We start from the raw sequence: 25,420 nt of genomic DNA, 5'->3' as shown, positions 1-25,420 counted from the left end.
CAGTCTTGCCTGACCACAGTGGGCCCCAGGGCCCAGGACGCTGGGGCTGGGAGTGCACCGAGGCCCAGGTGGGTGGTGGGGCAGGAGGACCCTGTGTGAAGCCAGCCAACCCTGCCCTCCAGGGACCTGAGCAGGTGGGGCTCAGGGACCCCAGGATTCTGTCTATAGAGGAGCCCTATGAGGTCTCCCCTCAACCTCGGCAGACCCTAAGCACTCCAGAAGGAAAGTCCTGGTGGATGAGCGGGTGGCTCCAGGAGCACACACCTGGTCCCCATCTTCCCCTCCACTCAGGTCTGGCTGCTTGCTTCCTACCTGGTAGGTTTTGTGGGAAATCCTAACAGTTACAGCCTGGCTAAGAGCAGCTCCCCAACAAGCCTGGTGTGATGGGGGGGGGGTGGGGGCCTGGAAAGAACCCAGGTTGCTCACACTCCTCTGAGGCAGCCGTCGTGTATTTCTAGTGCAGCCGTCGTGTATTTCTAGTGTCTTAGTAACAAATTAACTTATAGAAAAATTATTTTTTGTGAAATATTAAAGAGCACAGGGAATGACCACTCTGGCCAAGCCCTAGCTGCACCATATAGATAAGACCATAGCTGAATGCTACCCTTAGGAATGACGTATGTAAACATGATAGACACCTTCTGAGTGACACTGTGATAGATAACCAGCTTGTACTCTAACACTTGTGTGATGACATATGTTACTGATAGCCACCTGGACTGCCATGGACTAGAACAGGCTTAAAAACAAGTCCCTGACTTCAGACATTGATCACCTTCTTGATCCACGCTCCACGCTCCACACTCCACGCTCCACGCTCCACGCTCCACACTCCACGCTCCACGCTTCTTGCTCTATGCCCAACAGCAGAATGGCTAAACCTCTGATCACTGATCCATGAGGCTTCTGTCACCCTCCTCCCGCTGACTCGACCCAGCCAGACGGCCAGCCACCCAAAGACAGATCCACTGCTGCCCACAGAAGACACCACTCTTTTCTGGGGACCCTGTTAAGCTTGAGCCCACTGCACTAGGAACCCTGTGAGTAATAAAGTGTGCTGTGTGATTTGCAACTGCATATTCTTGTGTGGCATAATTCCTCTGGCAGTCTTAACTATCCTATATAATAAAGAGGTAAAATGCAAATTGACCCTCACCCCATTGCACAAGATGGCCACCCCCATGTGGTCAAAGATGGCTGCCACGAGATGGCCGGCAAGGGAGGGTAGTTGTGGGCAACCAGGCTGGCAGGGGAGGGCAGTTAGGGACAACCAGGCCATCAGGGGAGAGCAGTTGGGGGCGACCGGGCCAGCAGGGGAGGGCAGTTGGGGGTGACCAGGCTGGCAGGGGGAGGGCAGTTAGGGGCCGACCAGGGGAGTGGTTAGGGGGTGATCAGGCTAGCAAGCAGGCGAGTGGTTGGGAGCCAGCAGTCCCAGATTGTGAGAGGAATGTTCCGGACCTAAACCGGCAGTTGGACATCCCCCAAGGGGTCCCAGATTGGAGAGGGTGAAGGCTGGGCTTAGGGACACCTCCCCCCCCTCCAGTGCACAAATTTCATGCACTGGGCCTCTAGGTCAGATGATAATGCCTACCCTTGGTCCTGCTTGCTTAGAGTAGTCTCTTCGCTAGCAACTACTTAATGTCCGAATACCTGCACGGTTAAGTTTATCTCAAGGGACACCTTGGATAACGCCCCGTATACTCTACTCGGACATCTGGGTTATCACAATTCACTGTCCACTAGAAATGACAGAGAGCATAGCACCAGGCATGAATAGGAAAACAAAAACACAACACAGAGAAGGAAGCCAGATTGGGCTGGAAAGAAACTAGACGTGTTCCTACTTAGCCACTTCCTCCCCAGCTGTAAAGACTCTAGAACAGTGGTTCTCAACCTTCCTAATGCTGCGACCCTTTAATACAGTTCCTCATGTTGTGGGGACCCCCAATTTCATTGTTACAAATTGAACATAATTAAAGCATAGTGATTAATCACAAAAACAATATGTAATTATATATGTGTTTTCCGATGGTCTTAGGCGACCCCTGTGAAAGGGTTGTTCGACCCCCAAAGGGGTTGCGACCCACAGGTTGAGAACCACTGCTCTAGAATGTTCCATTCTCTCTGTTCTAGAGGTTAGAGGAAGGACACCGGCTGCCCTTCTGGCACTGGAGCATCTGGGTCAGGCTGTTGACCCTGTTTTCCTGGCACATATAGGCAAATTGGTGGCCAGCCCAAAGCCACCTGCTACTCTGAGTCCATCAGGCTTTTTTGGGGGGAGGGGCATCCACACCAGGGAGCACCACCAGAGTCCACTCAAGGCTGGGCAGCCTTGGGGGTAGCCAGGTTTGAGAGCCACTGTTTTAAAAAACAATACCCAATATAGGAAATCCTCAGGACTCAGAATAATTTGCTTCCAGGAAAAAGGCCATTACTTTCAATGTGGCCAAAATTACAAAGTAAAAAGTTAGTTTAAAAATAAGCCTTGGCCAGTGTGACTCAGTTTGTTGGAGAATTGTCCAAAAGGTGGTGAGTTGAATTCCCGTCAGGGCACATATCCAGGTTGTGGGTTCAATCCCCGGTCAGGGCAGCAACTGATCTCAATGTTTGTTTCTCTCTCTCATTCTCTTTCTCTCTCTCTCTCTCTCTCTCTCTCTCGCTCTCAAAATAAATTAAGTTTAATTGAAAAATAAAAATAGTTGATAATATTGCATTAAAATATGAAAGCTAGCCCTAACTGGTTTGGCTCAGTGGGTAGAGCATCAACCTGCAGACTGAAGGGTCCCAGGTTCGATTCCGGTCAAGGGCATGTACCTGGGTTGCGGGCGCATCCCCGGTGGGGGGTGTGCAGGAGGCAGCTGATCGATGTTTCTCTCTCATCGATGTTTCTAACTCTCTATCCCTCTCCCTTACTCTCTGTAAATAGAGTAAATCAGTAAAATATATATATATATATATTTTTAATATATTTTTATTGATTTTTTTACAGAGAGGAAGGGAGAGAGATAGAGAGTCAGAAACATCGATGAGAAACATCGATCAGCCGCCTCCTGCACATCCCCCACCGGGGATGTGCCCGCAACCCAGGTACATGCCCTTGTCCGGAATCGAACCTGGGACCCTTCAGTCCGCAGGCCGACGCTCTGTCCACTGAGTCAAACCGGTTTCGGCAGTAAAATATATTTTTTTAAAAATCATATATGAGCATTTATTCCAATACCATTCTCAGTATGGGAGAGCAGCAGGTCATTCACAAAAATCTGCTCTGCAGGCCCCCCTCCCCCATAAGCCAGCTGCTTATATAAAGTAGGACAAAGATTACATGGGGAAGTAGGGATTACAGGCATGGGGAAGTAGGAGGCTGGGGGGGACTCTATTGTTTGGGCAAAAAGGTTGTTAATCTTTCCATGATAATAGGCAGTTCTTGAATGAGAACGATTCCAAGGTTGTCTCCTAGGTCCTGGGGGTGTACAACTCCCAGCCAGGTCAGAATGTCCTTTCTTTTTTTCTTTTTTAATATATTTCATTGATTTTTTTTTTTTTTTTTTACAGAGAGGAAGGGAGAGGGATAGAGAGTTAGAAACATCAATGAGAGAGAAACATCGATCAGCTGCCTCCTGCACACTCCCCACTGGGGATGTGCCCACAACCAAGGTACATGCCCTTGGCCAGAATCAAACCTGGGACCCTTCAGTCCGCAGGCTGACGCTCTCTCCACCGAGCCAAACCGGTTAGAGCAGAATGTCCTTTCTTTAACCAACACAAGGCAATCATGGTTAACAGAGCCTGATTAATATTTCCCATACCCATAGCTAGTCCCCAATATCCTATCTTTGCCCCTAACATTTCCCCACTGCTATTTCTAAAATCTCGTATCTATGAGATTAGTTTTAGATGAAAAATCTCATCCTGCTGGACCACATCTGCTTCTGCCTTGAAAGCAGTTCCCAGGGATGGAATACACCAAATGCAGGATCTTGGATATATGTTCTATCAACTGAGAATTGTCAGAAGGATTAAAACAGCACACTCCTTTAAATTCCTCACAACTGTGGTGATGCTGCAGCAGCAAATAATCTACCGCTGCCCGATTCTCTAGAACTACCTCCCTGACCTGGCTCAGCTCTTGATTTAACCCCTAGATAGCCCTGGAAGTGGCATTCAGGGCTTTTACCATGCCAAAAGCCAGCCCGTCACTTCTACATTAAGGGAGCCTGCCATTACCAGCGTAACAAAAATGGCCAAAGCAATACAGGCAGCAGGGCTCCACAGGTGGAGATCGTCATTGCAGTCCGGTGCCACGGCCTTGAGAAAGCCTCTTTTGGTTCAGACCCTGTGATGTTTCTGAAGCATAAAGGCAGTCAGTCATCCTAAGGAACAGCCACACACACACACACACACACACACACACACCGTGCTGTTAGCGGGGATAATTCTTTTGTCTCACATTTTGCTTCTGCTATTGTTATGTGTCTTTGCTTCCACAAATAGGCATTTCTTACTCAGACCCTTTTCCTCCCCCTCTGTGTCCTGCACAGTGTATCACCACTTACTTTCTGCAGCTTCACAGCACACCTTCACATTCTCACATTGTAGATCTCCAAGGTCAGTTGCAGTAGCGGACTTTCCCCCTGAACCTAGTTCCTGAAACTTAATATTCTTAACAAAATGGGTGTCTGTTGAGTGATTCTCACTTCCATATTAATGAATTTGCCGCCCACAGATGCAGGATTAAGAATTCGATGCCTAACTAGGCAGCGTAGGTGAAAACCTATCCAGGTGCTCAGTGTGAAATGACAGATCCTATTTCTCCAGTAGAGATTGGGTCTCAGGGTCATCAGAGAATGTCTGAGTAGGTCCCCATTCGACCAGAGAGATTACAGTTGAGAAAAATATTTTAAAATACAAAGGGCGAGGGAGAAAGAATCATGGGTACAGGGATTCTTAGCCTAGGGTTTAGAAGGTTAGCTGGGAAGATGTGCTTTTAAAAAGATATATTGTAGTAAAATATGCATAACATCAGATTTACCATCTTAACCATTTATTTTTACTTTTACTTTTTGATTAATCCTCACCTGAGGATATTTTTTCCATTGACTTTTTAAAAATATTTATTAAATTAATTGGGGTTACATTGGTCAACATGAACATATAGGTTTCAGGTGTGGGTTTCTATGTTCCATTGACTTTTATTTTTATTATTATTTTTTAAATATATCTTTATTTATTTCAGAGCGGAAGGGTGAGGGAAAGAGAGATAGAAGCATCAATGATGAGAGGAAATCATTGATCGGCTGCCTCCTGCATGCCCCCCACTGGGGATCGAGCCTACAACCCAGGCATGTGCCCTTGACCAGAATCGAACCCAGGACCCTTTAGTCCACAGGCTGATGCTCTATCCAATGAGCCAAACTGGCCAGGACTCCATTGACTTTTAGAGAGAGAGGGAAGGAGAAAGAAACAGAGATGTGAGAAACATCAATTGGTTGCCTACTGACAGGCCCCAACCTGGGCCAGGGATCAAACCTGCACCCAGTTATCTGCCCTTGACCAGGACCCTTTGGTGCAAAGGCTGATGCTCTAACCACTAACACTGGCCAGGGCCATCCTAGCCATTTTATATGCACCGTTCAGTAGTGTTAACGTAAAAAAAAACATTGAAACCTGTAAAGAATTTTTGTGAGTTTATTTGAGCCAAACTGTCGACATATGCTGGGAAGCAGAACCTCAACGAATTGAGATAGTGCTCCGGAGAATGGCGGGATTACATCCGTATTTATACATTTGCAATCAAAGGAGGGACTTAGGTGGGTTACATGAAATTCATTGGTGACAGACTAAGGAGGAGGGATTAAGCAAAGCGGGGGGGGGGAACCCCTGGGATTGGATAAAAAGTAAAATGATGGACACATACTTAGGTGGGTGCAGGATCAATTAACATGATAATGAAGGAATTTGTAGTATCTGTCCTGGGACCCAGCACATTTGGTTGTGCCCCAGGGGCTCCAGATAAAGGGAAGTCACAAGTTACCCAGACATTTCAAGCGTATGTTATAGATGCAAAAAGACAGATAGGCTCAGTTAAGGTAAAGGTTGACCTTGTCAGTGAAGATACTGGCCCAGGACGTAACTGCCCACCATAACTGCTTTTAGTTAAAGTTTAATTTCAGACCATCCTTTGTGGTTACTTTAGGTCTCTGAGTTTGCAAGACTGCCATGCAGGCCTCCTCTGAGCTTGTCAGGTCAGCATGTGGCCCCTTTCGTCCACAGTAGCATTAAGTACATTCACATGAAGACGGAGTAGACAGTGGGTGCCAGGGCCTGGGGGAGAGTGAGTGTTTAATGGGACAGGAGGTTCAGTTTGGGAAGATGAAAGGACTGTGTGGGTGGAAGGTGGTGAGTGCTGCACAACAATGAATGTGCCTAAAACCACTGACCTGTGCACTTGACAATTGCTAAGATGGTACGTTTTATGTTGTGGACATGTTATTATTATAAGAAGAGGAGGAGGGGGGGGAGCAGGAGGGGGGAGGGGAGGAGGAGAGGGAAGAAGAGGTGGAAGAGGAGGGGGAGGAGGGGGAGGAGGAGGAGGAGGAGTTCATGCTAGATCTATGGCTACCTCTTTCATCGCCAAAGTGATGAAAAAAGCAAACCAGAGCTGTGAGACCACTCAGACCAAAGGCCTTGTCCCTGCAGAGAGTCCCAGCTCCGCCCCAGGGACGATGACAATGACCTTCAGGATGAAGCCGCCACCCTCCCAGGCCTTCTCCCAGGACCTGCCTGCAGCTTCAGCGTCTCCCGGCTTGGGCAGCCACGCCCCGCCCAGGAATTCACCACCCACTGGCACCTAAGTTGCTGGCGGCTGCAGCTCGTTCAAGCTCTCAGGTGTTCACTCCGCAGCCAGAGCCCTGCCAGAGCCACCGCTGCGGGTACCAGATAGGATCACGGCGGCGCTGACCCACCAGAGCCACCTGAACCCCCTGGACCGCTGGCCCACCCGAGACCACATGGAGGCGCAGGGACACGAAGACCCGGGGGGCGCGCTGCGGGAACTGGTGAGTGGGGACCCCGCCCCCCTCACCTCCCTCCTGGCCCTCCCGGTGCTTCACCCCTTCCCGGGCCAGGGATGGGGGTGGGGACGTGCGGGTGCCCTGCTGTAGGGGGCAGCCCGGCAGTGCCCCCCACCCACACTCCTGCTGGCAGAGACCAGGAAGCACATTTAAGCAGTGGTTCTCAACCTGTGGGTCACGACCCCTTTGGCGGTCGAACTACCCTTTCACAAGGGTCGCCTAAGACCATCCTGCATATCAGATATTTACATTACGATTCATGACAGTAGCAACACTACAGTTATGAAGTAGCAACGAAAATAATTTTATGGTTGGGTCACAATATGAGGAACTGTATTTAAAGGGCCAGAAGGTTGAGAACCACTGATTAAAAGGCTGATGCCTATGTCTTGTTAAAAAGAATTTGTCAGATGTTGGTACTTAAACCTTTTTCCCCAGGAAGGCAAAACCCACTCAAGGAAGGAAACAGCTGCTGGCAGCTGGCAGCAATCTTCACACAGAAATGCAGGTTCTAGATTGCAGGTTCCTGATAGATCCTCCCTTCCCCCAACTGGTGGGCGGGGTATGACATAACCTGCAGCCCAGAAATACCTGAGTGACTAACCAGGTACCTTATATGGACTATACATTGGACCACCAATCCACACCTGCCAAATACCCTAAGCCCTTGTCCTATATGGACAATGCAGTAAGCCACCAATCAGTGTGCGCCAAGTACACTAAGCCCCCCACCCCTTCCCATTCCGCCCCTCAAAAGGCGGGCCTGCACATGTTGCTGTCTTCCCCTTGTGAGGCAGCCCGGCAGGTGCTTCTCCTCTAATAAAGCCTGTAGTCCTGGTTTTAGGCCTCCATCTGATCTTTCAGTTCCCTACTCTGTGGAGATAATCCTTGAGATTTCATTTGCAAAGTATGAAGCAACATGTAAAGGTGGCCTGCCTTCCTGGCAGTGGTGGCATTTCTGTGAGACATTCCTGCCATGCTGATCCCAACTAATGACCCCTAGTAAGGGGGCAGAGGCCGCCTGTGTCCAGGCTGTCAGCTCCTGTGAGAAGGCTCTGAGGAGCCCAGGGTGACTAAGGTGTTGCCTGTTGTCTTCCGGACATTGTAGTCCTGGTGCTCATGTGTAGGTGTAGAATCCTGTTGGGTGAGTTTCTGTGTGTGGTGTGAGGTAGGGGCTGGCCTGCTTAGTCATTTATGTACTTGGTCCTCAATGTCCCTCACTACTAGTTGAAAAGACTTTTCTTGTCAAAAATCAACTATATATGTGGACGATTCTAGTCCATGATGCTTAAAATGCCCCATATCAAGAGTAAATGTTATATATATTCAGTTGTCCTATGGTTTATTTTTTCAGGCAGAAAATCTATTTCAGGAACTTCAAGAACATTTTCAAGCTCTGACTGCAACATTAAACCTCAGAAATATCCTTTTCCATCTTATAGCAAATACTGAGATGCTTTGAACTATTAAATTACCCTGGAATCTCTTTTTAGTGGAGATTTGTTGACCTTGGATTTCCTTGCATCCTGATATAATTACCAGGCAGGTAATTTCTTCCTGCTTGACCGGCAGAACAGGGCATTTTGTGTGGCAATAAAATACGTGGACACACTGCACATGACTCCCCAGCGGGCCAAGCCCTATAAAAATCGGCGGTCTGCTAGGTAATGTCATACTCTATGCACTCAGAAACCGGCAGACAGAACACAGAAGGCCTCCGACATAGGGTGTTACACCTGGCTCCCCTATCTGTTTGGTTTGGTTTTACAACTTGAGCAGCTCACTGTTTTGTTAAGACATGAATTCAAACACAATTAGAATAGAATGTTTGTTTCCAGTTGGAGCAAATTCAGACAAGGGTAACATCTGCCCTACTTGAGCTCCTTAAAAATTGTGCAAAGTATTTGCACATGGAACTTGGAATTTCTGATTCTGTAGCTGGGTTCCCACAGACGGGAAAAAATGATTCTTAGAGACATGATAAAGTTAAACTGAGTTAATGTCCATTATGTTTACACCCTCATTAGAGTTTAGTTAAGACATAGTTAAACATACCAGAGTAACACACATCCCTGAGTCTGTGTCCTCTCAGGGGAGCCAAGTTTCAGAGCCAAGCTCACATTCAGAGGCTAGAGACATCCTACACAAACCTCAGGGAAGTCTCTGCACTGACCCCCAGATGTCTTACAAGTTGCCCGGCCAGGGTATGTGTCAGACCCCCAGCTGGGCTGCAGGTTGAAGCAGGGCTTTCTGGCCACAGGCTCTGGGCTCCTTAACGTGGAACTGGGAGAAATGGGAAACCGCCTCCAGGACTTGCAGAAGAATGTGAATGCCTTAATGGTGCAAGCTGGGATCAACAATGCTATCAAAGAACAAACGGTAAGACCATTACTAGGAAACTAAATAAGTTTACTTCATGCAGACCTTGTGATTGCTTTCATCTTGAGAAATGCAATCCCGTATTTGGTCACTGTGGGAATTACTGCCTCTGTACTAGGTGAGAAGCCTTCAGGAAGAACAAGCCTTGCACAGATGCTCCTTTCTAAATAGACCCACTTAAACACTCTGCCATACTTCCTTTAAAAGTGTACATTTTAAATGAAACACTTTATTATTTAAAAATTGAATCTAAAAATTTTTAAATATAATAAATATTGGATTTTACTCAAGTACCTATTGGCCCTCACCCCTCAGATTAATCTTTAGTAAAAAAAAAAATTATGATGATTTAGACATTGGAGATTATAACTACCAGTTTCTGTTTGAAACCACATATTCATGGAACCATTTAAAGAAGAAATGTTGCATTAAGCCCTCAACCCATTGCCAGAGTCTGGAGGATCCCACCCAGTCCCACCATGCAAACATTTCTTTTCCAGTGGAATTTTGCACTGAATCTTGAGATGCAAATAAATGCTTAGCTTCAGAACTCAGACTGAATTTATGTCCATGTGATGTATGTGGAGATGTACAACTTTATTAAGATATGTATGCATGTTCTACTGACATACTATTCTGACTATATGAGCATATTTTAATAATTAGATGCCTTCGTTTTTCTTGTTTTCCCATTTCTTTGACAATTGTCATCCGAAGTCATCTGGCAAATTATCTGTAGCTAGCCTGCTAAATCAGAGCTAGTTCACTTATCCTGTCTACATCTGGAATTCCAGTAGAAAGATAGCTGTCCCATGTCCTGCTACTCACGAGCACTCCTCTGAAATTCTGCCTGTAGGGTGAAAATACACCTTTCCCTATTAAGGTTGCATCAGACAGGGCCACCTGCCCAGCAGTCCTGTCTAGGCCTACTGGACGCTAAGCCCTCCACATCTGAGGGCTAATTGGTGATAAGCCAGTGCCTGAAAGAAGGGACCAGTGGGCCAATTTCTGCAGGATCCTGAGTTGGCATACTGCCAGGCACAGGATGGCTGTTTGACAACTTTGTCCTTTCCCTTCATCACCTGCACTCCAGCAGGGTTTTAAATTTGGTCAAACCCACTAAATATGAGGCATCAAATTAAATGGTTAAGTATCAAGACTTCACTCTTTTTTATATTTTTAAATTGATTTTAGAGAGAGGGATAGAGACAGGTAGAATATATATATATATATATATATATAGAGAGAGAGAGAGAGAGAGAGAGAGAGAGAGAGAGAGAGGAGAGAGGAACATTGATCAGTTGCCTCCCAAAGGTGTCTGGGCCGGGGATCAAACCTGTAACCTAGGTATGTGCCCTGACCAGAAATTGAACCCACCACCTTTCAGTATATGGGACAATGTTCCAATCAACTGAGCCACACTGACCAGGGCAAGACTTCATCTTTTGATGCACATATAGTCATTTAAAGCAGCACAAGAGAAGGCCAGGTATCTAAATGTTTGTTCAAAATTGTTAATGTTTTTTACATTAAAAGAAAGACCTAAATAAGTTGTAATCTGCTTGGCTAAATCTGTGCTTGTTGGTGACACTAGGTCAGGCCTCGTGTCATGGGTTTCAGTGGATTCTGCAAACCCCCTAAACTTAAGTTCCTGTTGGGGGTGGGTGGGAAATGGGAGGAGAGTCCATGACCCAAAATGTTAAAAACTACTGTTCTGTATTCTAAAAGATCTGGCTGTTTGTCCCCTTCCACAGTAAATGTAACACTTTTCCCATGTTTACTTCAACACAGACAGGAGTGAGCTCTCTGGACACCTGTGACCCGGGTGATGGAATGTCAATGCTAATTGATGCGAAGCACACTGTTCACTCACCTTGATGGTGAGTCCACCTTGACTCCATCTGACTAAAATGAAAGTCACTTAACATTATGTTTTTCTATAAACTGAATTTTTCCTATATAGATGTTCTGGTAATTACAGGTATATTCATTGAAAGCTTAGATTCCAGTTTTTTTTAACTGTACATTAATTCATATATAAGTAAATCTTACCTCTTTCCAATCTTTTTTCTTACACCTGCACTTACACTTGAAAATGTGATCAAATGAAAACTGCTTTTTGAGTTATAACCTACATAACTTGAGTTCTGATTTTCATAGTTAAAAAATCATTTTGGTAATATTAGAAATTAAAAAAAAAAACAGGCAATGTGATAAGAATGTAATTCCAAAGATAACTGACACAACAAAAGGTGTTTGCTGCCTGGCCCACGGGGCTCAGTGGTTGAGCATCGACCCATGAACCAGAAGATCACAGTTCTATTCCCAGTCAGGGCACATGCCCAGGTTTCCGAGCTTGATCCCTAAGAGGAGGCATGCAGGAGGCAGCTGATCATTGATTCTCTCTCTCCCTCTCCCTTCCTCTCTCTAAAATCGATAAAAACATTATTTTTTAAAGTGTATGATTCGTTGATTTTTAAATACATTTACTAAGTTGTACAACCTCACCACAATCTAATATTAGAACATTTCCAGCACCCACCCACCCCAAACCTATCTGTTTGCAGTCAGTACCTCTTCCCACCCTGGCCAACCACTAATCTACCTTCTATCTCTGTAGATTCGTCTTTTCTGGATGTTTCCAATAAGTGGAATCAGACAATATAAGGACCTCTACATCCATCTTCTTTCACTTAGCATCAATAAAATAAAAATAAAAAGATGTTTGCTGAATGGCAGAATGTCTCCCTCCAGCCACACCATTTTGTAAATCACACAAGAAAAGCATGAGCTGTGATTCAAATTTTTTTCTGAATTAAATTCTATATAGATCTTTTTTAAAAAAAAGATCATAAGCAGTTTTCTGGTGTAAGTTGCTTTCTATATATGTTTTTTAATTGATTTTTTTTTTTTTTTTTTTTAGAGAGAGAGGAAGAGACAGGGAGAGATAGAAACATTGCCGAGAAACATCAACATCGACTGGCTGCCTCCTGCATGCCACCCACTGGGGATTGAGCCTGCAACCTGGGCATATGCCCTGACCAGGAATCGAACCAGTGATCTCTTTGGTGCATGGGTTGACGCTCAACCACTGAGCAGACCAGCTGAGCAGAAGTTGCTTTTTAAATGGCTGCATCACTTTGTTACCAGAAAATCAGTGGGCCAGATTTCCCAGACACTAGTGGGCATGAGATTCTTGGGGTACCGCTGAAATAGTATTTTCAGAAGCCCCCATGGGAGAATGAGATGTAGTAAAAAGCTGTGTTTGGAGTTACTTTCCTTGTGTTATAAAGTCTCATGTCCCTTAACCTAATTCTGAAAAAGGTACAGCTGGGAGTTCAGCAAAACCAAGAGCAAGGCCAGTGTCCCAAGCTTCAGATCCATGTTGTAGCTGGGTCCAGTTCAGCATCAGGCTAATTAAAGTCCATCAGTCCATTGTGTGGAGCCCACAGTGCTGAGGCACATGGGCGAATGCAGGGGAACGTGCCCCCTGCAATGGGAGAAGCAGGAGCGCAGGCATGCAGAAGAGGCAAGGGCCAAGAGAGGGAACTTCTTTTGTTCAGAAGTTTAAATATTCAGGTTTCATGCCCTTGTAGTGGCCACACCTATTCTGGCCACTAATTTGTTCTCAGGTGTGACTGACAGACACCTTCCCAAGTCACTCACTTTACTGGTCATGCGTGTAAACTGCCTTTGTCCATTTCCTTCCCCCATCAATCGGTGGGGAACAGACTTGGAGAGTATTAAATTAACAAAGCTGTGTAAATGGCATTCCTATATTATCTAGTCTTCCCTTTACTCCTTTCCTATTAAGTAATAACCAGGTTATTACAATGGTATCAAGTCACCATTTCCAGTCACAGTGTTTATTGAAGACTAATGTTAATCTGTCTAGTCCAGACAGGCTCTGATAGCAACACTCTCCAAACCAAACTAATTTAAACCAAGAAGGCAGGTGAACCAGAAGCACTGCTGACTCCGGAGGTAACCCTCACCTCTCACCCCACTGGAGGCAGTTAGCAATTAGATCTTTGTAGGTTATGGAGAAACGCTTTCAAATAATTATCCAATTCCCTTTTTTCTGAGCCAGAGTAAAATAAACATGATCACCCCCAAAAGGGGTCAGTTGTAGGCTCTACTGTAAAAAATAACATTATTCCTGCATATAAAATAAATCATAGTCTTCATTTAAAAGTCAAAATCAACTACAGTTGGCCCTAGCCCAGCCGTGGGCAAACTTTTGGTTTGGAGAATGTTGCTATCAGAGCCTGTCTGGACTAGACAGATTAACATTAGTCTTCAATAAACACTGTGACTGGAAATGGTGACTTGATACCATTGTAATAACCTGGTTATTACTTAATAGGAAAGGAGTAAAGGGAAGACTAGATAATAGGCATGCCATTTACACAGCTTTGTTAATTTAATACTCTCCAAGTATTTGAAATGAATAAAACTAAAAAAAAACAGTACCCTTTTATGTAATGATGTTTACTTTGAATTTATTAGTTCACACAAACACTCCATCCATGCTTTTGTTCCGGCCCTCCGGTCCAGTTTAAGAACCCATTGTGGCCCTCGAGTCAAAAAGTTTGCCCACCCCTGCCCTAGCCAGTTTGGCTCAGTGGATAGAGCATCGCTCTGAGGACTGAGAGGTCCTGGACTGAAAGGTCCCGGGTTCGATTCCCGTCACGAGCATGTACCCCGGTTGCAGGCTCCTCCCTGGCCTAGGCCCTCGTTGGGGCTTGTGCAGAAGGCAACCAATCGATGTCTTTCCCTCTCTCTAAAAATCAATGGAAAAATATCCTTGGGGGGGCGGTTGCTCCAGGTGTGCTCCCCACACACGCACCAGTGCTCCTAACACATGCTTGGATGATCCCAACCACCCACCAGCATGCTTCTGGGATAGAATTAGAAGAGAAGCTTGAGAATGATAAGACTGACTGAAGGGTCATGGATCATAGACTCCACAGAGAATACAGTATGTTTAAAGTACATTAGATGTAATATCAGAAGGAACAAAAAGCTTCCTTTTTAATCCTCATCCAAGAATACTTTTTCCCCATTGATTTTTAGATAGAGTTGGAAGGGAGGGAGGTGGGGGGGGGGGGAGAGGGAGAGAGAGAGAGAGAGAGAGAGAGAGAGAGAGAGAGAGAGAGAGAGAGAGAAACATCGATTGGTTACCTCCCATACACACTCCAACCAGGGCTGGGACTCAAACCTGCAACTGAGGTACGTGCCCTTGACCAGGAATCAAGCCCTCAACCCTTTGTTCCGTGGGCCGACACTCCAACCACAGAGCCAAATAGAACAGGGCAGCAGCTTACTCTGTATTTAAAAGGAAGACCCTCCCCCATCCCAATTATTTTATTGCACTTTATTCTTGTAGTGTGTATTCCTTCTGAACTTAAGCCATTAGATTCTGTTGTGGGTTGAATTGTGCCCCTTCTCCCCTCAGGGCCTCAGAATGACCTTATGTGGAGATAGGGCTGTTGTAGATATAATCAGTTAAGATGAAGTCATGCTGGAGTTGAGCAGCCCTGAGCCAATGACTGGTGTCCTTATAAAAAGGGGACACCTGGACACAAACACAACTCAGGGAAAAGGCCTGGAGAATATGAAGGCTCAGGTCGGGGTGGGTGGGGACAGGGTTAGGGAAGAGGCAACTGGGTCCCCAGATGTCCCGTCTCCAGACTGGTGAGACACACATTTCTGATAAGTGCCTGGGCTGCGGTCCTCTGTTCCAGCAGCCCCGGGACACACATAGCTTCCACTGCCAAGTGTGCAAAACAGGGCAGCCCAGCCTGGCCAGTGTGGCTCAATGGTTGAGCATCAACCCATGAACCAGGAGGTCACGGTTTCATTCCCAGTCAGGGCATGTGCCCGAGTTGTGGATTCGATCCCCAGATCGGCATGCAAGAGGCAGCTGATCAATGACTCTCTCTCATCATAGATGTTTCTCTCTCCCTCTCCCTTCCTCTCTCTGAAAAAAAGTATTACAAAAAAAAACCAGAGCAGCCCACAGACCCCCTGAACTTCACTCCAATGGTAAAGAATCAAGTTTTTACTTCCAAAACCAGTAATCCATATAAAAAATAAACCATCAGGACTTTCCCATGATTGTGTATTTGTTTAGTTCAGCTAGATATTTACAGATATTTGCGAATATAAAAGTACAGTAGCCAGGCCAACGCCAGCTTGAGGCTGTGCAGCCCTCCTGTCCCTCCCCAGACTCCTCCTCAAAGGCTTCAGAGTCCACAGTGTCTCCACGTGAAAGTGACTCCCTGGGTAAACCCCCACGCCTGGGGACAGGCACTCAGTATCGGTACTTCGTAGAGTAGTCCTTCGGGGACACGACCAGGCCACGGCCTTTGCGGGCGCCCCGGTACACGGTCTCAATGATATCGATCATCTCCTGCTTGTCCTCCATGGCCCAGTTGATCTTGTTGTTGTTGCCAGTGCCCAGGTCAATCATGATGTGCTTGTTCCTGCAGAGGAAACAGGCAAGGCTTATCAGAGCGTCTAGAAGGGCCCTGGCTGGGTAGCTCAGTAGGTTAGAGAGTTGTCCCAGTATGCCAAGGTTGCAGGTTTGATACCCAGTCAGTGCACATGCATGAATAAGTGAAACAACAAATCAATATTTTTCTCGCTCGATCTCTCCCCCTTTCTCTCTCTCTAAAAATCACTATTTTTTTTTAAGCCTCTACAAGGGACCCCATGAAGAATGTCTGTTTCCCACTGTTACAGCTTTGGTTACTCGGCTCAGACTTGACTCTGACATGTGGCAACCAGCAGGGCAGCTGCCATGTCTGTCTGAGCCCCCCATGTTTCCACTGCCCAGAATGCACTACTAGTAAGCTGCCTGTCTAGAAGCAGATGGAGCCCTAGCCACAGCCAGCGAGTAGAGGTCTCAGACTCACGACCACAAAACGGGATTCAGCCAACTACCTAGGTGAGCCATATGGCTTCTTCCCCGACTGACTGCCTTTGAGAGACTCCAAGGAAACCTGCAGAACCTGCCCGGACTAGGACCTGCAGAACCCTGAGCTCACAAATGGTGCTTTCTGCCACAGAACTTGTGCTAACTTGTTCCACAGAATATGAAGCTAATACACACCCTATACAGTCCACCTGGACCATCCTCACCAACAGGGGCTCTACTTGTGAAGTGAACATTAATATTGCTACCCACCAACTTTTGTAGTAACAGTAACTATGAAATTTTGGCAAGTATAGCAATATTAAAGGGTTATTTCTTTCCTAATTAACCTTCCAGAACAGAGTTATTTTTGTACTCATGATGTTACTTAACTTGATTACATAAATACCATCAAACATATGTGGCACCTGCATCAAACCCCTGGGTATGCAGCCAGTACATTCCCACGTTTTCCTTTGAAGCAAAGCCCGTACATTGTGGATACAAATTTGTCTGAGGCAATTAGGGAAATTCTATTCTTCATGCCAATAACTCATTGACTAGGGTCCACACAGAATGTTTTAGCTGATAAAATGATCTTGTGTTTATAAGCAAATAAATTAAGAACAGGTTTTTCCTCTTAGGTATCACAAAGAACATTAAATAGTGTCATGATATCATATTTTAAAATAGAGTTATTTTAAAACAGACATTTTTCATCAACAGATTATTTAAAGGTAGCTTAAAGTTAATAAGAATGTCTTCCCTTTAATTACACTTCATCTAGGTTTCTGGGCAAAGTTACTTCAAAAGGGTAATTTATCACTGAGTAAATGATAAAACTACAATTGTTTAAAAATTATTGAAAGATCACATTAATTGCCTGGTGATACAATCTGTATGTGATATGACTACATAATGACTTCCTTCCAAGTAAGAGAATTTAAAGGCATCTCGATTACATTAAATATCCAGACCAACAATTTCAATTTAAACAACAACTTTAAAAGGAGCCCAGCCAGCATGGCTCAGTGGTTGAGCATCGACCCAGGAAACATAGAGGTCACTGGTTCAATTCCCAGTCAGGGCACATGCCTGGGGCTGTGGGCTCAACCCCCAGTGGGGGGATGTGCAGGAGGCAGCCAATCAATGATTCTCTCTCATCACTGATGTTTCTATTTCTTTCTCCCTTCCACTCTGAAATCAATAAAAATATAAAGAGGACAATTTAAATAACAAGTTTGAGAGAAGAGGACGTACCTGAAGAAAAACATGACAGTACATGGATCGTATAACTCATACATTTTGTTGAAATCAGGTACTTCTGTAATATCCACAAGATAAATAACCGCAAAATTTTTAACCTAAAAGTAAAGAATATTTTAAAAAACCTAAAATAAAAATCGATTTTTTTAATTCTGTAAAAGCACATTAAAAACGAAAACAATTATCTGTATATAACAAAACAATTTTCAAGCTCTCCAACATTTTCCCAGTAGAGTTAACACAGAAAAATAATTCAACAAGCTCAGGATACCGAGCAAATAATTGGCTATTTACAACTCCCTTTAACATTTTTTTTAGAATAGCAAGTTACAAGAGCCTTCACAAAATATCCACAGACATATTATTCATGCTGATCTAGCAATAATCTATACGATCTTTTCCAAATGTATACTTTTACTAATTCTTAATCACATGCATTGAACAACTGCTTTCCAACAAGCCATACATTCCCCATGTACCTGGGTTTGAACTCTTGTAAATAGTAACAAACTACTACTCCAAATAATATCGTATATAACAAATTTTCTTTAAATGCACATTCATCAGAGAAGATTTAGAAAACCCAAAGAACTAAAAATAAAATCACCTTCAATCCCAGCAAAAACTTAATTACTGCAAAAGTACTTTTAGTACGTTCTTTCCCATTTTTCCTCCAACTGAGTCATGCAGCCAACTGTTTTAACAAAATGTGATCATATAGTGATCATACTACAATATTTACTACATTGCTTAAATTACAAGCATTCTCTTATATAAGCATTCTTTTATGGCTATCCTATATAATAAAAGTGTAATATGCAAATCGACTGAACAGCGGAACGACCTGTCATTATGATGCACACTGACCACCATGGGGAAGATGCTCAACACAGGAGCTGCCCCCTGGTGGTCAGTGCACTCCAAAATGGGGAACACCTCTCAGCCACAAGCTGGGCTGACTGCAGGTGAGTACAGCCGCCCACCTCCAAAGCAGCACTAAGCCATCAGTCGGACTTCCCCCTCAAAGGCTCCCGGACTGTGAAAGGGCGCAGGCCGGGCTGAGGGACGCCCCCCCGCCCCCCGCCCCGTGCACAAATGTCATGCACTGGACCTCTAGTATTAAATAATTAGTTCATCAAATGTCTATGCCATTACTTTACCTTTCTTCTGTTTCTTTCTGATTTTTCATGACTATAAATAATTCATTTTCTTTAATATCAATTATTCCCCTGTGAACATTCTAATCCTTAAATTTGTGCACACATTCATTATTTTCTAAGGCTAAATTCCTAAAATAGAATTTCTAAAATAAAGAACATGACATTTTAAAGGCCCCTTATAAATACAGGGGTGGGCAAAAGCAGGTTTATAGTTCTAATACAAATAAATCTATAATAATAAAAGGGTAATATGCTAATTAGATGGACATTCTTCCTTCCGGACAAAGCCGCAGTGGGCAGCTGTGGCAGCAGCAGGTGGGGACTGGGGCCAAGGCCCTTGCACAAATTTCGTGCATCAAGCCTCTAGTACAGCGGTTCTCAACCTGTGGGTCACGACCCCTTTGGGGGTCGAACAACCCTTTCACAGGGGTCGCCTAAGACCATGGAAAAACACATATACAATTACATATTGTTTTTGTGATTAATCACTATGCTTTAATTATGTTCAATTTGTAACAATGAAATTGGGGGTCACCACAACATGAGGAACTGTATTAAAGGGTTGCGGCATTAGGAAGGTTGAGAACTACTGCTCTAGTACAACAATAATAATGCAAGTCCTGGCTGGTGTGGCTCAGTTAGTTGAGCACTGTCCCAGGCACCAAAAGGTTACTGTTTTGATTCCTGGTCAGGGCACACACCCAGTTTGGGGCTTCACCCCCAGTAGAGGGCATGCAGGAGGCAGTCAGTCAATGTTTCTCACATCCATGTTTCTCTCTCTCTCTCTCTCTCTCTCTCTTCCCCTCTCCCTTGGAAGAGAGAGAATCATTGTTTGGCTGCCTCCTGCGCTCCCCACACATCGGCCCGCAACCCAGGCATGCACCCTTACCAGAATTGAACCGTGACCTCCTGCTTCATAGGTCAATGTCAACCACTGAGCCATGCCAGTCAGGCTAAAATCACATTAGGATTTTTCAGATGAATCCCAAGCCACATGAGGCAAGGAACCACGTCTGTAGTCTTTACTGATGTATCCTCGGAGCCAAACATCTGACACATTCAAGGCACTAGTAAATATTCGTTGAATGAATGAACTTTAACAATAAACTTATATTTCAAAACTCAAGAAACCCATTATTGTCACTAAGAACCATGGTTTTGGACAGTATGGACTTAACTCTATAATCCTGAGTTCAAACCTGCCTTAGGAGGTGTCAGGTCTAACCCCCTTCCTCAGAGGTGGGGTCCTGACAGAAGGTTCTCCCACTGCTGGCAGGAAGGGGCCATGCCACATCCAGCGGGGCGGCTATGTGAGCATGCTGCCCCTCACTCTGAATCCTCCCAGGTTTTCCTCTGGAAAAGCTCCCACCTGACAAAGCTTCTCCTCGTGTGGATTTGGGTTCCTGTATTGCGATGCCTTTCACATAGAGAACTATATCGCCTAAACCAGCAGTCGCCAACCTTCCGGACCTCACAGACCACCAGTGGTCCACGGACCACCGGTTGGTGACCACTGGCCTAAACAGTTCACATCCAGTAATGAATCTGCAGGTAACTAAAACCCCTGTGTATTTTTTTAATATACAACTGAAATTAAGCTAGGTGTCTATCTTTTCTCCATTTAAAAAATGTTCACTTGGAAAATATAGAAATGAAATGGAAAAATCACTCTTTTGTATCCAGCCCAGTAATTTTCAAACAAGTTATATAATTTAAAAAACATGACAGCCATAATATATTAGTGTTTTAAAGTGAGAGTAAATGTTTCCCTTTCCCAACTCAAAGCTTGTGGACGTTCCAGTTTAAATCCCAATCTCCAAGTCCGGACAGATAACTGCTAGCACCTGTTCAGGAGCTGTCATGAGGACCACGAGAGGGTCAGTTTCCTACCTGGCACTGTGCCTGGCCTAAGTGTTCCCCTATCACTGGACACTGTGGTTGTTTCCACTTTTGCTATAAATGACAGCAATGGTCTCCTGAAGGGTCAGTTACTAAGAATGGCAAGACCATCTGACTATCGTTCATCAGGCTCTTCACACAATGCCAGCCATGTTCCTCAGGGTGATGCCAGCTCTACCACCTTAACATCACAACGTCCAGCACACCCCACACTTCAACTCATTTTTAACTTTTTGTCTCTGATATACCTAAAAAACGACAGTGAACTATTTTAAGGTGCGTTTCTTTGACGTTTACTTAACCACTGAATTTCTTATTTTTTCAAGTTCTTTTCCCACTCACTTACAAGAACCATCTTTTTAAACAGTACTGTAAACGTATTTGCCGTATTTAAAATACATTTTGCCTACTATTAGTAATCTAACTGGTTGTTAAATAGTATTTTTTTAAACCAAGAATCATATGTACAAATTCATTTCTATTATCAAGTTATTTTTAAAATACATATTCTTTTGGTCATCTACAATAGTAAATATCCTTTCCATCTCTGTTGCCCACACATTTTATGAGCACACCTTCTTTTTCTTCAGCAAGTCAGTGATCAATCACCACTTGGCCCTTTTTATGGTGCTCCTCCCTCAGTTGAGAACCTATCTAATACACCAGAAAAATGTTCTGGGCTGTCAACTGGCTAATTATTACACTGATACTTAATTCATTTCAAATCCATCAAAAGATTACATGGTAACTTTATTTTCTAAAACTATGTGCCCTGCCTGGCTGGTGTTGCTCAGTTGTTGAGCATCGACCTATGAACCAAGATTTCATGGTTCATAGCATTCCCAGTCAGGACATTTGCCCAGGTTGCAGGCTCCATCCCCAGTTGGAGGCATGCAGGAGACAGCCGATCATGACTTCCTCTCAATCACTGATGTTACTATCTCTCTATCGCCCTTCCTCTCTGAAATCAATATATATATATATATATATATATATATATATATATATATATATACACACACACACACACACACACACACAAATAAATAAATAAAAAAAACTATGTGCCCTGATTAGCTCTATTTACAATAACTGTTGCAAATTTTGTGATGTGAGATAGTAATAATAATGGTAGCTAATGATCACTGAATATACTACTTGATATTAACTCTGCCCTCACAACCACCTATGAGTCTGGCACTGGTATCCCTTTCTTACAGACGAGTTATTTAATGTCATGCAGGCAGTAAGTGGCAGAATCCAGCTCAGTCTGGGCCCATAACCACTGCTCAATCCTGCCTCTCATAGCTGCTTGCTGCAAGGTGATTATATGCAGAGACACAAATCCCAGAGTGAATACAAAAACATGCTTTCTGCTGGTTCCTATCGATTTCTCAGACTGAGCACCAACTTCCACTGGTTCACTTACTTTATGTGATGCTTCAGTAAGACCCCCCAGTCATTCCTAAAAAGTTTCATCAATATATTTGCCTTACATATAATTTCATCTAGAATGTATGCTCACCCATCAATATCACTGAGGTTCTACATATTTTAAACTCTACTTATATGGGCTTTTTAACACAAAAATTAAATGTCTCACTTATTCTTAACCATCGTGAAATTTAGGAAACTGAGCTGTGACAAACTGTTCCTACAGAATGGCAGACAGCTCAGAGGGGCACAAAACAGTCTCTCTTCAAAGCTGTGCATAAAATCAGCTGCTAAACAGGAAACTTTGTTATTACCACTCTGCCAAATTTCAGACAGCTGTAAAATCGGTAAGCATATCTCTGTTTCAGTATAGCTCAAAACTAACCAGCACGAAGAGGGGTTGGCACTGTCAGAGCATCAAGTCAATACACCACATTCCAGCCTCAACCCAGGAACTTTTACTCACTTTAAAACAGCTGGGATATCCAAACAGGGCTCGTAACAAGATGAGGAAGATCCCCCATTATCTGCCATTTCTGCAGAGGGAGATTTTTAAATAGAGTTAAGTTGTTCTTTATACTAAAACCTTCAATCTCAAAAATTTGTTGAGCTTCCCCAAAATAACTTCCAGATTTATAAACTCATATTTTGCCCTTATACTCAGAAGAAAGCAAAATGTTAATAGTCTTATAATGCATTTCAAGTTTGCATTTTGAATAGCTATATTATAATACAATATTGAAAATTTATTAAAATAAAAATCCACATTTTTGGACAAAAGAAAAAAGGGTAACTTAAAAAACTAAAGGAAAATAGTCAAAGTGAGTCTAATTAAACTGCCCTTATTAACAGGTTCAATACAAGAAGAGTATGTCCACTAGTGACACAGCAATTCAGTCTCTGACATAAAGGCATCAGAAAAGAACCACTCTGGTAAAAGTCCCTAAAAACTTACGTTAACACATAAAATATGTCTCCTAGCTAAGAACATCTTGCCAAGTTTTGCTCAGATATGAAGAGCCAACCAACCCTTACGTCTCTAGCCACCCTAGCCTGGCGCTGAGGGCAGCAGATCTGGACATCACCTGGTATTATGCCACCACCTGTAAGGTAGAATCCAGAACACACACCCTAGGTTATTTCAAAGTCAACATGCTACTGATTTGCTTATCGGAAAGGTGCTTGGTAAAGTCTTCACTGAATTCAGCAGTATCTGCCCTTGACCACTATACAGTAGCTTAAACAATGAATAAATGATTCCCTGGCAGCACCTCATTCAAGGCTCTCTCTCCTGGGTTCCCCAGTCACCTACCTCCCCAAGCTCCTCAGGGTCCTGGGCATGTCTGACAAAGTACAGCACTCATACTTGGTCCCAGGCCTCTGTTGAGAGGTTTCTGAAAGTCACACCACAATTCCCAGAGCAGCTTCTCAAAGAAGCCGTTTCTGAACCTCACCCAGACCCATACAATCACAATCTCTGCGATGCACTCGGTAAGTATGCCAAGTGGTACTTATGATGACAGATATGGAAGAACAGTCCCTAAGGTCCACAATGTCATGACCCCTACATCACTCTGCCTCTCCTTCCAAATAGGAGGTAGTAAAAATCAGCTTTTCTATCCTAAGTACTAAATATATACTCTGTTGTTATTTACTCACAGGTGTTATTTTAACCCAGCCAATATTACCATCTCCTATTCCCATGAAAGAAAAGATGGGCCCTGACCGGTTTGGCTCAGTGGATAGAGCGTCATCGGCCTGTGGACTGAAGGGTCCCAGGTTCGATTTCGGTCAAGGGCATGTACCTTAGTTTCAGGCACATCCCCAGTAGGGGGTGTGCAGGAGGCAGCTGATCAATGTTTCTAACTCTCTATCCCTCTCCCTTCCTCTCTGTAAAAAATCAATAAAATATATTTGGGGGGGGAGGAAGAAAGAAAAGATGGTTTCAGTGTTTCCACTTTTACTCTTCAAATGACCTTTCAAATCATTCATCAAACAGTAGTAAGTTAATAATTTCATTAACACCCTAATATATGTGCCTTTTGCCCTAATGTTGGAATTGCAAAAATCCAAATTAAAAGTTCTCTTAAAATGAGGAATTTTAAAAAGAATTCTGGTTACACAGAAACACCCTACAACTGCACCCTTACTTACTGTCAGCAAACAAGCCCCTGCATTTAAATCATCTGTTATAAAACAAAACAAAAAACGACAAGAAGAGCTACTATGCTATTAACATACATGTTCGGCTTTATAAATACAACAAATAAACATGATACCAAAAAAAAAGGAAAATCCTTTTAAGCTAAGCTATTTAAAAGGAGCTCTAACACTTCCCAAAGTATGCAAAAATAGTGTTCTTACTACCATAGATGCAAATCTTGAAAAAACACCCTATCACTAGGAATTATTAAGTGATTTATCTAGGGAGAGGGCCCATTAACTTTTCTGTAACGTATGGCAATTTCTCCCAGAAGAAAAAGGCATAACCTATTGTGTACAATTTCAGGGAGCTCGTCCTCACATCGCCAGGTCAATCCTACATCTTCTGTTTATTTGCTGGCGCATTAAAATTTAGGGCATGAACAATGAGTGTGGAAGCCAGCTTTTAACCTCACTTTTAGATTTTCCTGTCAACTGGCAAAGCAAAAGAAAGCAGACACCGAGCCGACTGCCGCGCATGCGGTACCTTCTCCGCGATGCTGTACAGAACCTCGTCCATTTTCATGCACGTAGGGTCCCAATCGTGCCCGAACCGGATGACGACCACCCGGTCTTCTTCCGAAAGGATGGCCTGGTCCACCTGCCAGCCGTTGTGCAAGTGCGGGAGCATGTACGACATGTTGGCGACTCTAGCGGCCTCTGCGGGAGAGGGACTCGGTGGACGAGCTGCTTCCGGCTCAGTCACAGCACGCGGCGCTGGCGGGGGAGCTGCCACCGACCACCGCTCCCCTCCTCCCGGGCCCGGGCCCGCCCCCCGCCCCCCGCCCCCCGCCCCCAGCCCGGGCCCCCGCTCCCACCCAGGACCCCACTACCCCCGTTCCTCCCCCGACCCCGGCTCCCGACCTGCACCCCCAGCCCGGACCCCGGCTCCCTCCCGGGACCCAGCTCTCAGAGACTGATCGCTCCTACCTCCTCTCCTCGAACACCCGGCCTCCCGCGCAGCGACTGCCCTCGGCGTGCAAACGCACTGACGTGCGCGTGCGCGTGCGCGTGCCCGCCGTGCGTGCGTCCGCCGTGCGCGCCGGGGCTGTGGGGCCTGTGCGTGACGTAGGTGGTCGCCGGGGGTCTGG

The 25,420-nt window shown here is 44.6% G+C and overlaps 2 protein-coding genes across 8 annotated transcripts; one reads left to right on the top strand and one right to left on the bottom strand.

Moving 5' to 3' along the window:
• Window positions 1-804: 804 nt before the first annotated feature.
• On the top strand, window positions 805-20,302 carry HSBP1L1 (heat shock factor binding protein 1 like 1). 4 transcript variants are annotated; one of them, XM_036322381.1, is made up of 6 exons: window positions 805-1,040; window positions 6,697-7,055; window positions 8,425-8,491; window positions 9,355-9,449; window positions 11,241-11,329; window positions 20,140-20,302. In XM_036322381.1, exons 2-5 carry the CDS (start codon window positions 7,008-7,010, stop codon window positions 11,325-11,327), a joined length of 297 nt encoding a protein of 98 aa, XP_036178274.1. In that variant the 5' UTR covers window positions 805-1,040; window positions 6,697-7,007; the 3' UTR covers window positions 11,328-11,329; window positions 20,140-20,302. The 4 variants fall into 4 exon arrangements, with proteins under 4 accessions (XP_036178274.1, XP_036178273.1, XP_036178271.1 ...); XM_036322380.1 differs by lacking the exon at window positions 20,140-20,302 and adding an exon at window positions 16,197-16,717; XM_036322378.1 differs by lacking the exon at window positions 20,140-20,302 and adding an exon at window positions 16,150-16,717.
• On the bottom strand, window positions 15,557-25,410 carry TXNL4A (thioredoxin like 4A). 4 transcript variants are annotated; one of them, XM_036322377.1, is made up of 4 exons: window positions 24,817-24,956; window positions 22,594-22,663; window positions 17,629-17,732; window positions 15,557-15,937 (listed from the first exon to the last, which is right to left on the bottom strand). In XM_036322377.1, exons 3-4 carry the CDS (start codon window positions 17,670-17,672, stop codon window positions 15,766-15,768), a joined length of 216 nt encoding a protein of 71 aa, XP_036178270.1. In that variant the 5' UTR covers window positions 17,673-17,732; window positions 22,594-22,663; window positions 24,817-24,956; the 3' UTR covers window positions 15,557-15,765. The 4 variants fall into 4 exon arrangements, with proteins under 4 accessions (XP_036178270.1, XP_036178269.1, XP_036178267.1 ...); XM_036322374.1 differs by lacking the exon at window positions 22,594-22,663 and adding an exon at window positions 25,260-25,410 and having other exon boundaries at window positions 15,766-15,937; window positions 24,817-24,989; XM_036322375.1 differs by lacking the exon at window positions 22,594-22,663 and adding an exon at window positions 25,194-25,259 and having other exon boundaries at window positions 15,766-15,937; window positions 24,817-24,989.
• Between the last annotated feature and the right edge of the window lie 10 nt (window positions 25,411-25,420).

This window comes from Myotis myotis, unplaced genomic scaffold, assembly GCF_014108235.1.
Source record: "Myotis myotis isolate mMyoMyo1 unplaced genomic scaffold, mMyoMyo1.p scaffold_m19_p_9, whole genome shotgun sequence".
Classification (NCBI taxonomy): domain Eukaryota; kingdom Metazoa; phylum Chordata; class Mammalia; order Chiroptera; family Vespertilionidae; genus Myotis; species Myotis myotis.
This window is presented reverse-complemented; position numbering and strand designations above follow the sequence as displayed.

Bases quoted from the DNA above. Each gene is read 5' to 3' on its own strand.
- HSBP1L1 (XM_036322381.1), top strand. From the start codon at position 7,008: ATGGAGGCGCAGGGACACGAAGACCCGGGGGGCGCGCTGCGGGAACTG. The intron at 8,492-9,354 runs ATATCCTTTTCC...TTAACGTGGAAC, and splicing joins TGCAACATTAAACCTCAGAA to TGGGAGAAATGGGAAACCGC. The intron at 9,450-11,240 runs GTAAGACCATTA...ACTTCAACACAG, and splicing joins ATGCTATCAAAGAACAAACG to ACAGGAGTGAGCTCTCTGGA.
- TXNL4A (XM_036322374.1), bottom strand. From the start codon at position 24,969: ATGTCGTACATGCTCCCGCACTTGCACAACGGCTGGCAGGTGGACCAG. The intron at 17,733-24,816 runs GTACCGCATGCG...CTTTACTTTTAG, and splicing joins TGTACAGCATCGCGGAGAAG to GTTAAAAATTTTGCGGTTAT. The intron at 15,938-17,628 runs GTACGTCCTCTT...TTTCCTCTGCAG, and splicing joins ACTGTCATGTTTTTCTTCAG to GAACAAGCACATCATGATTG.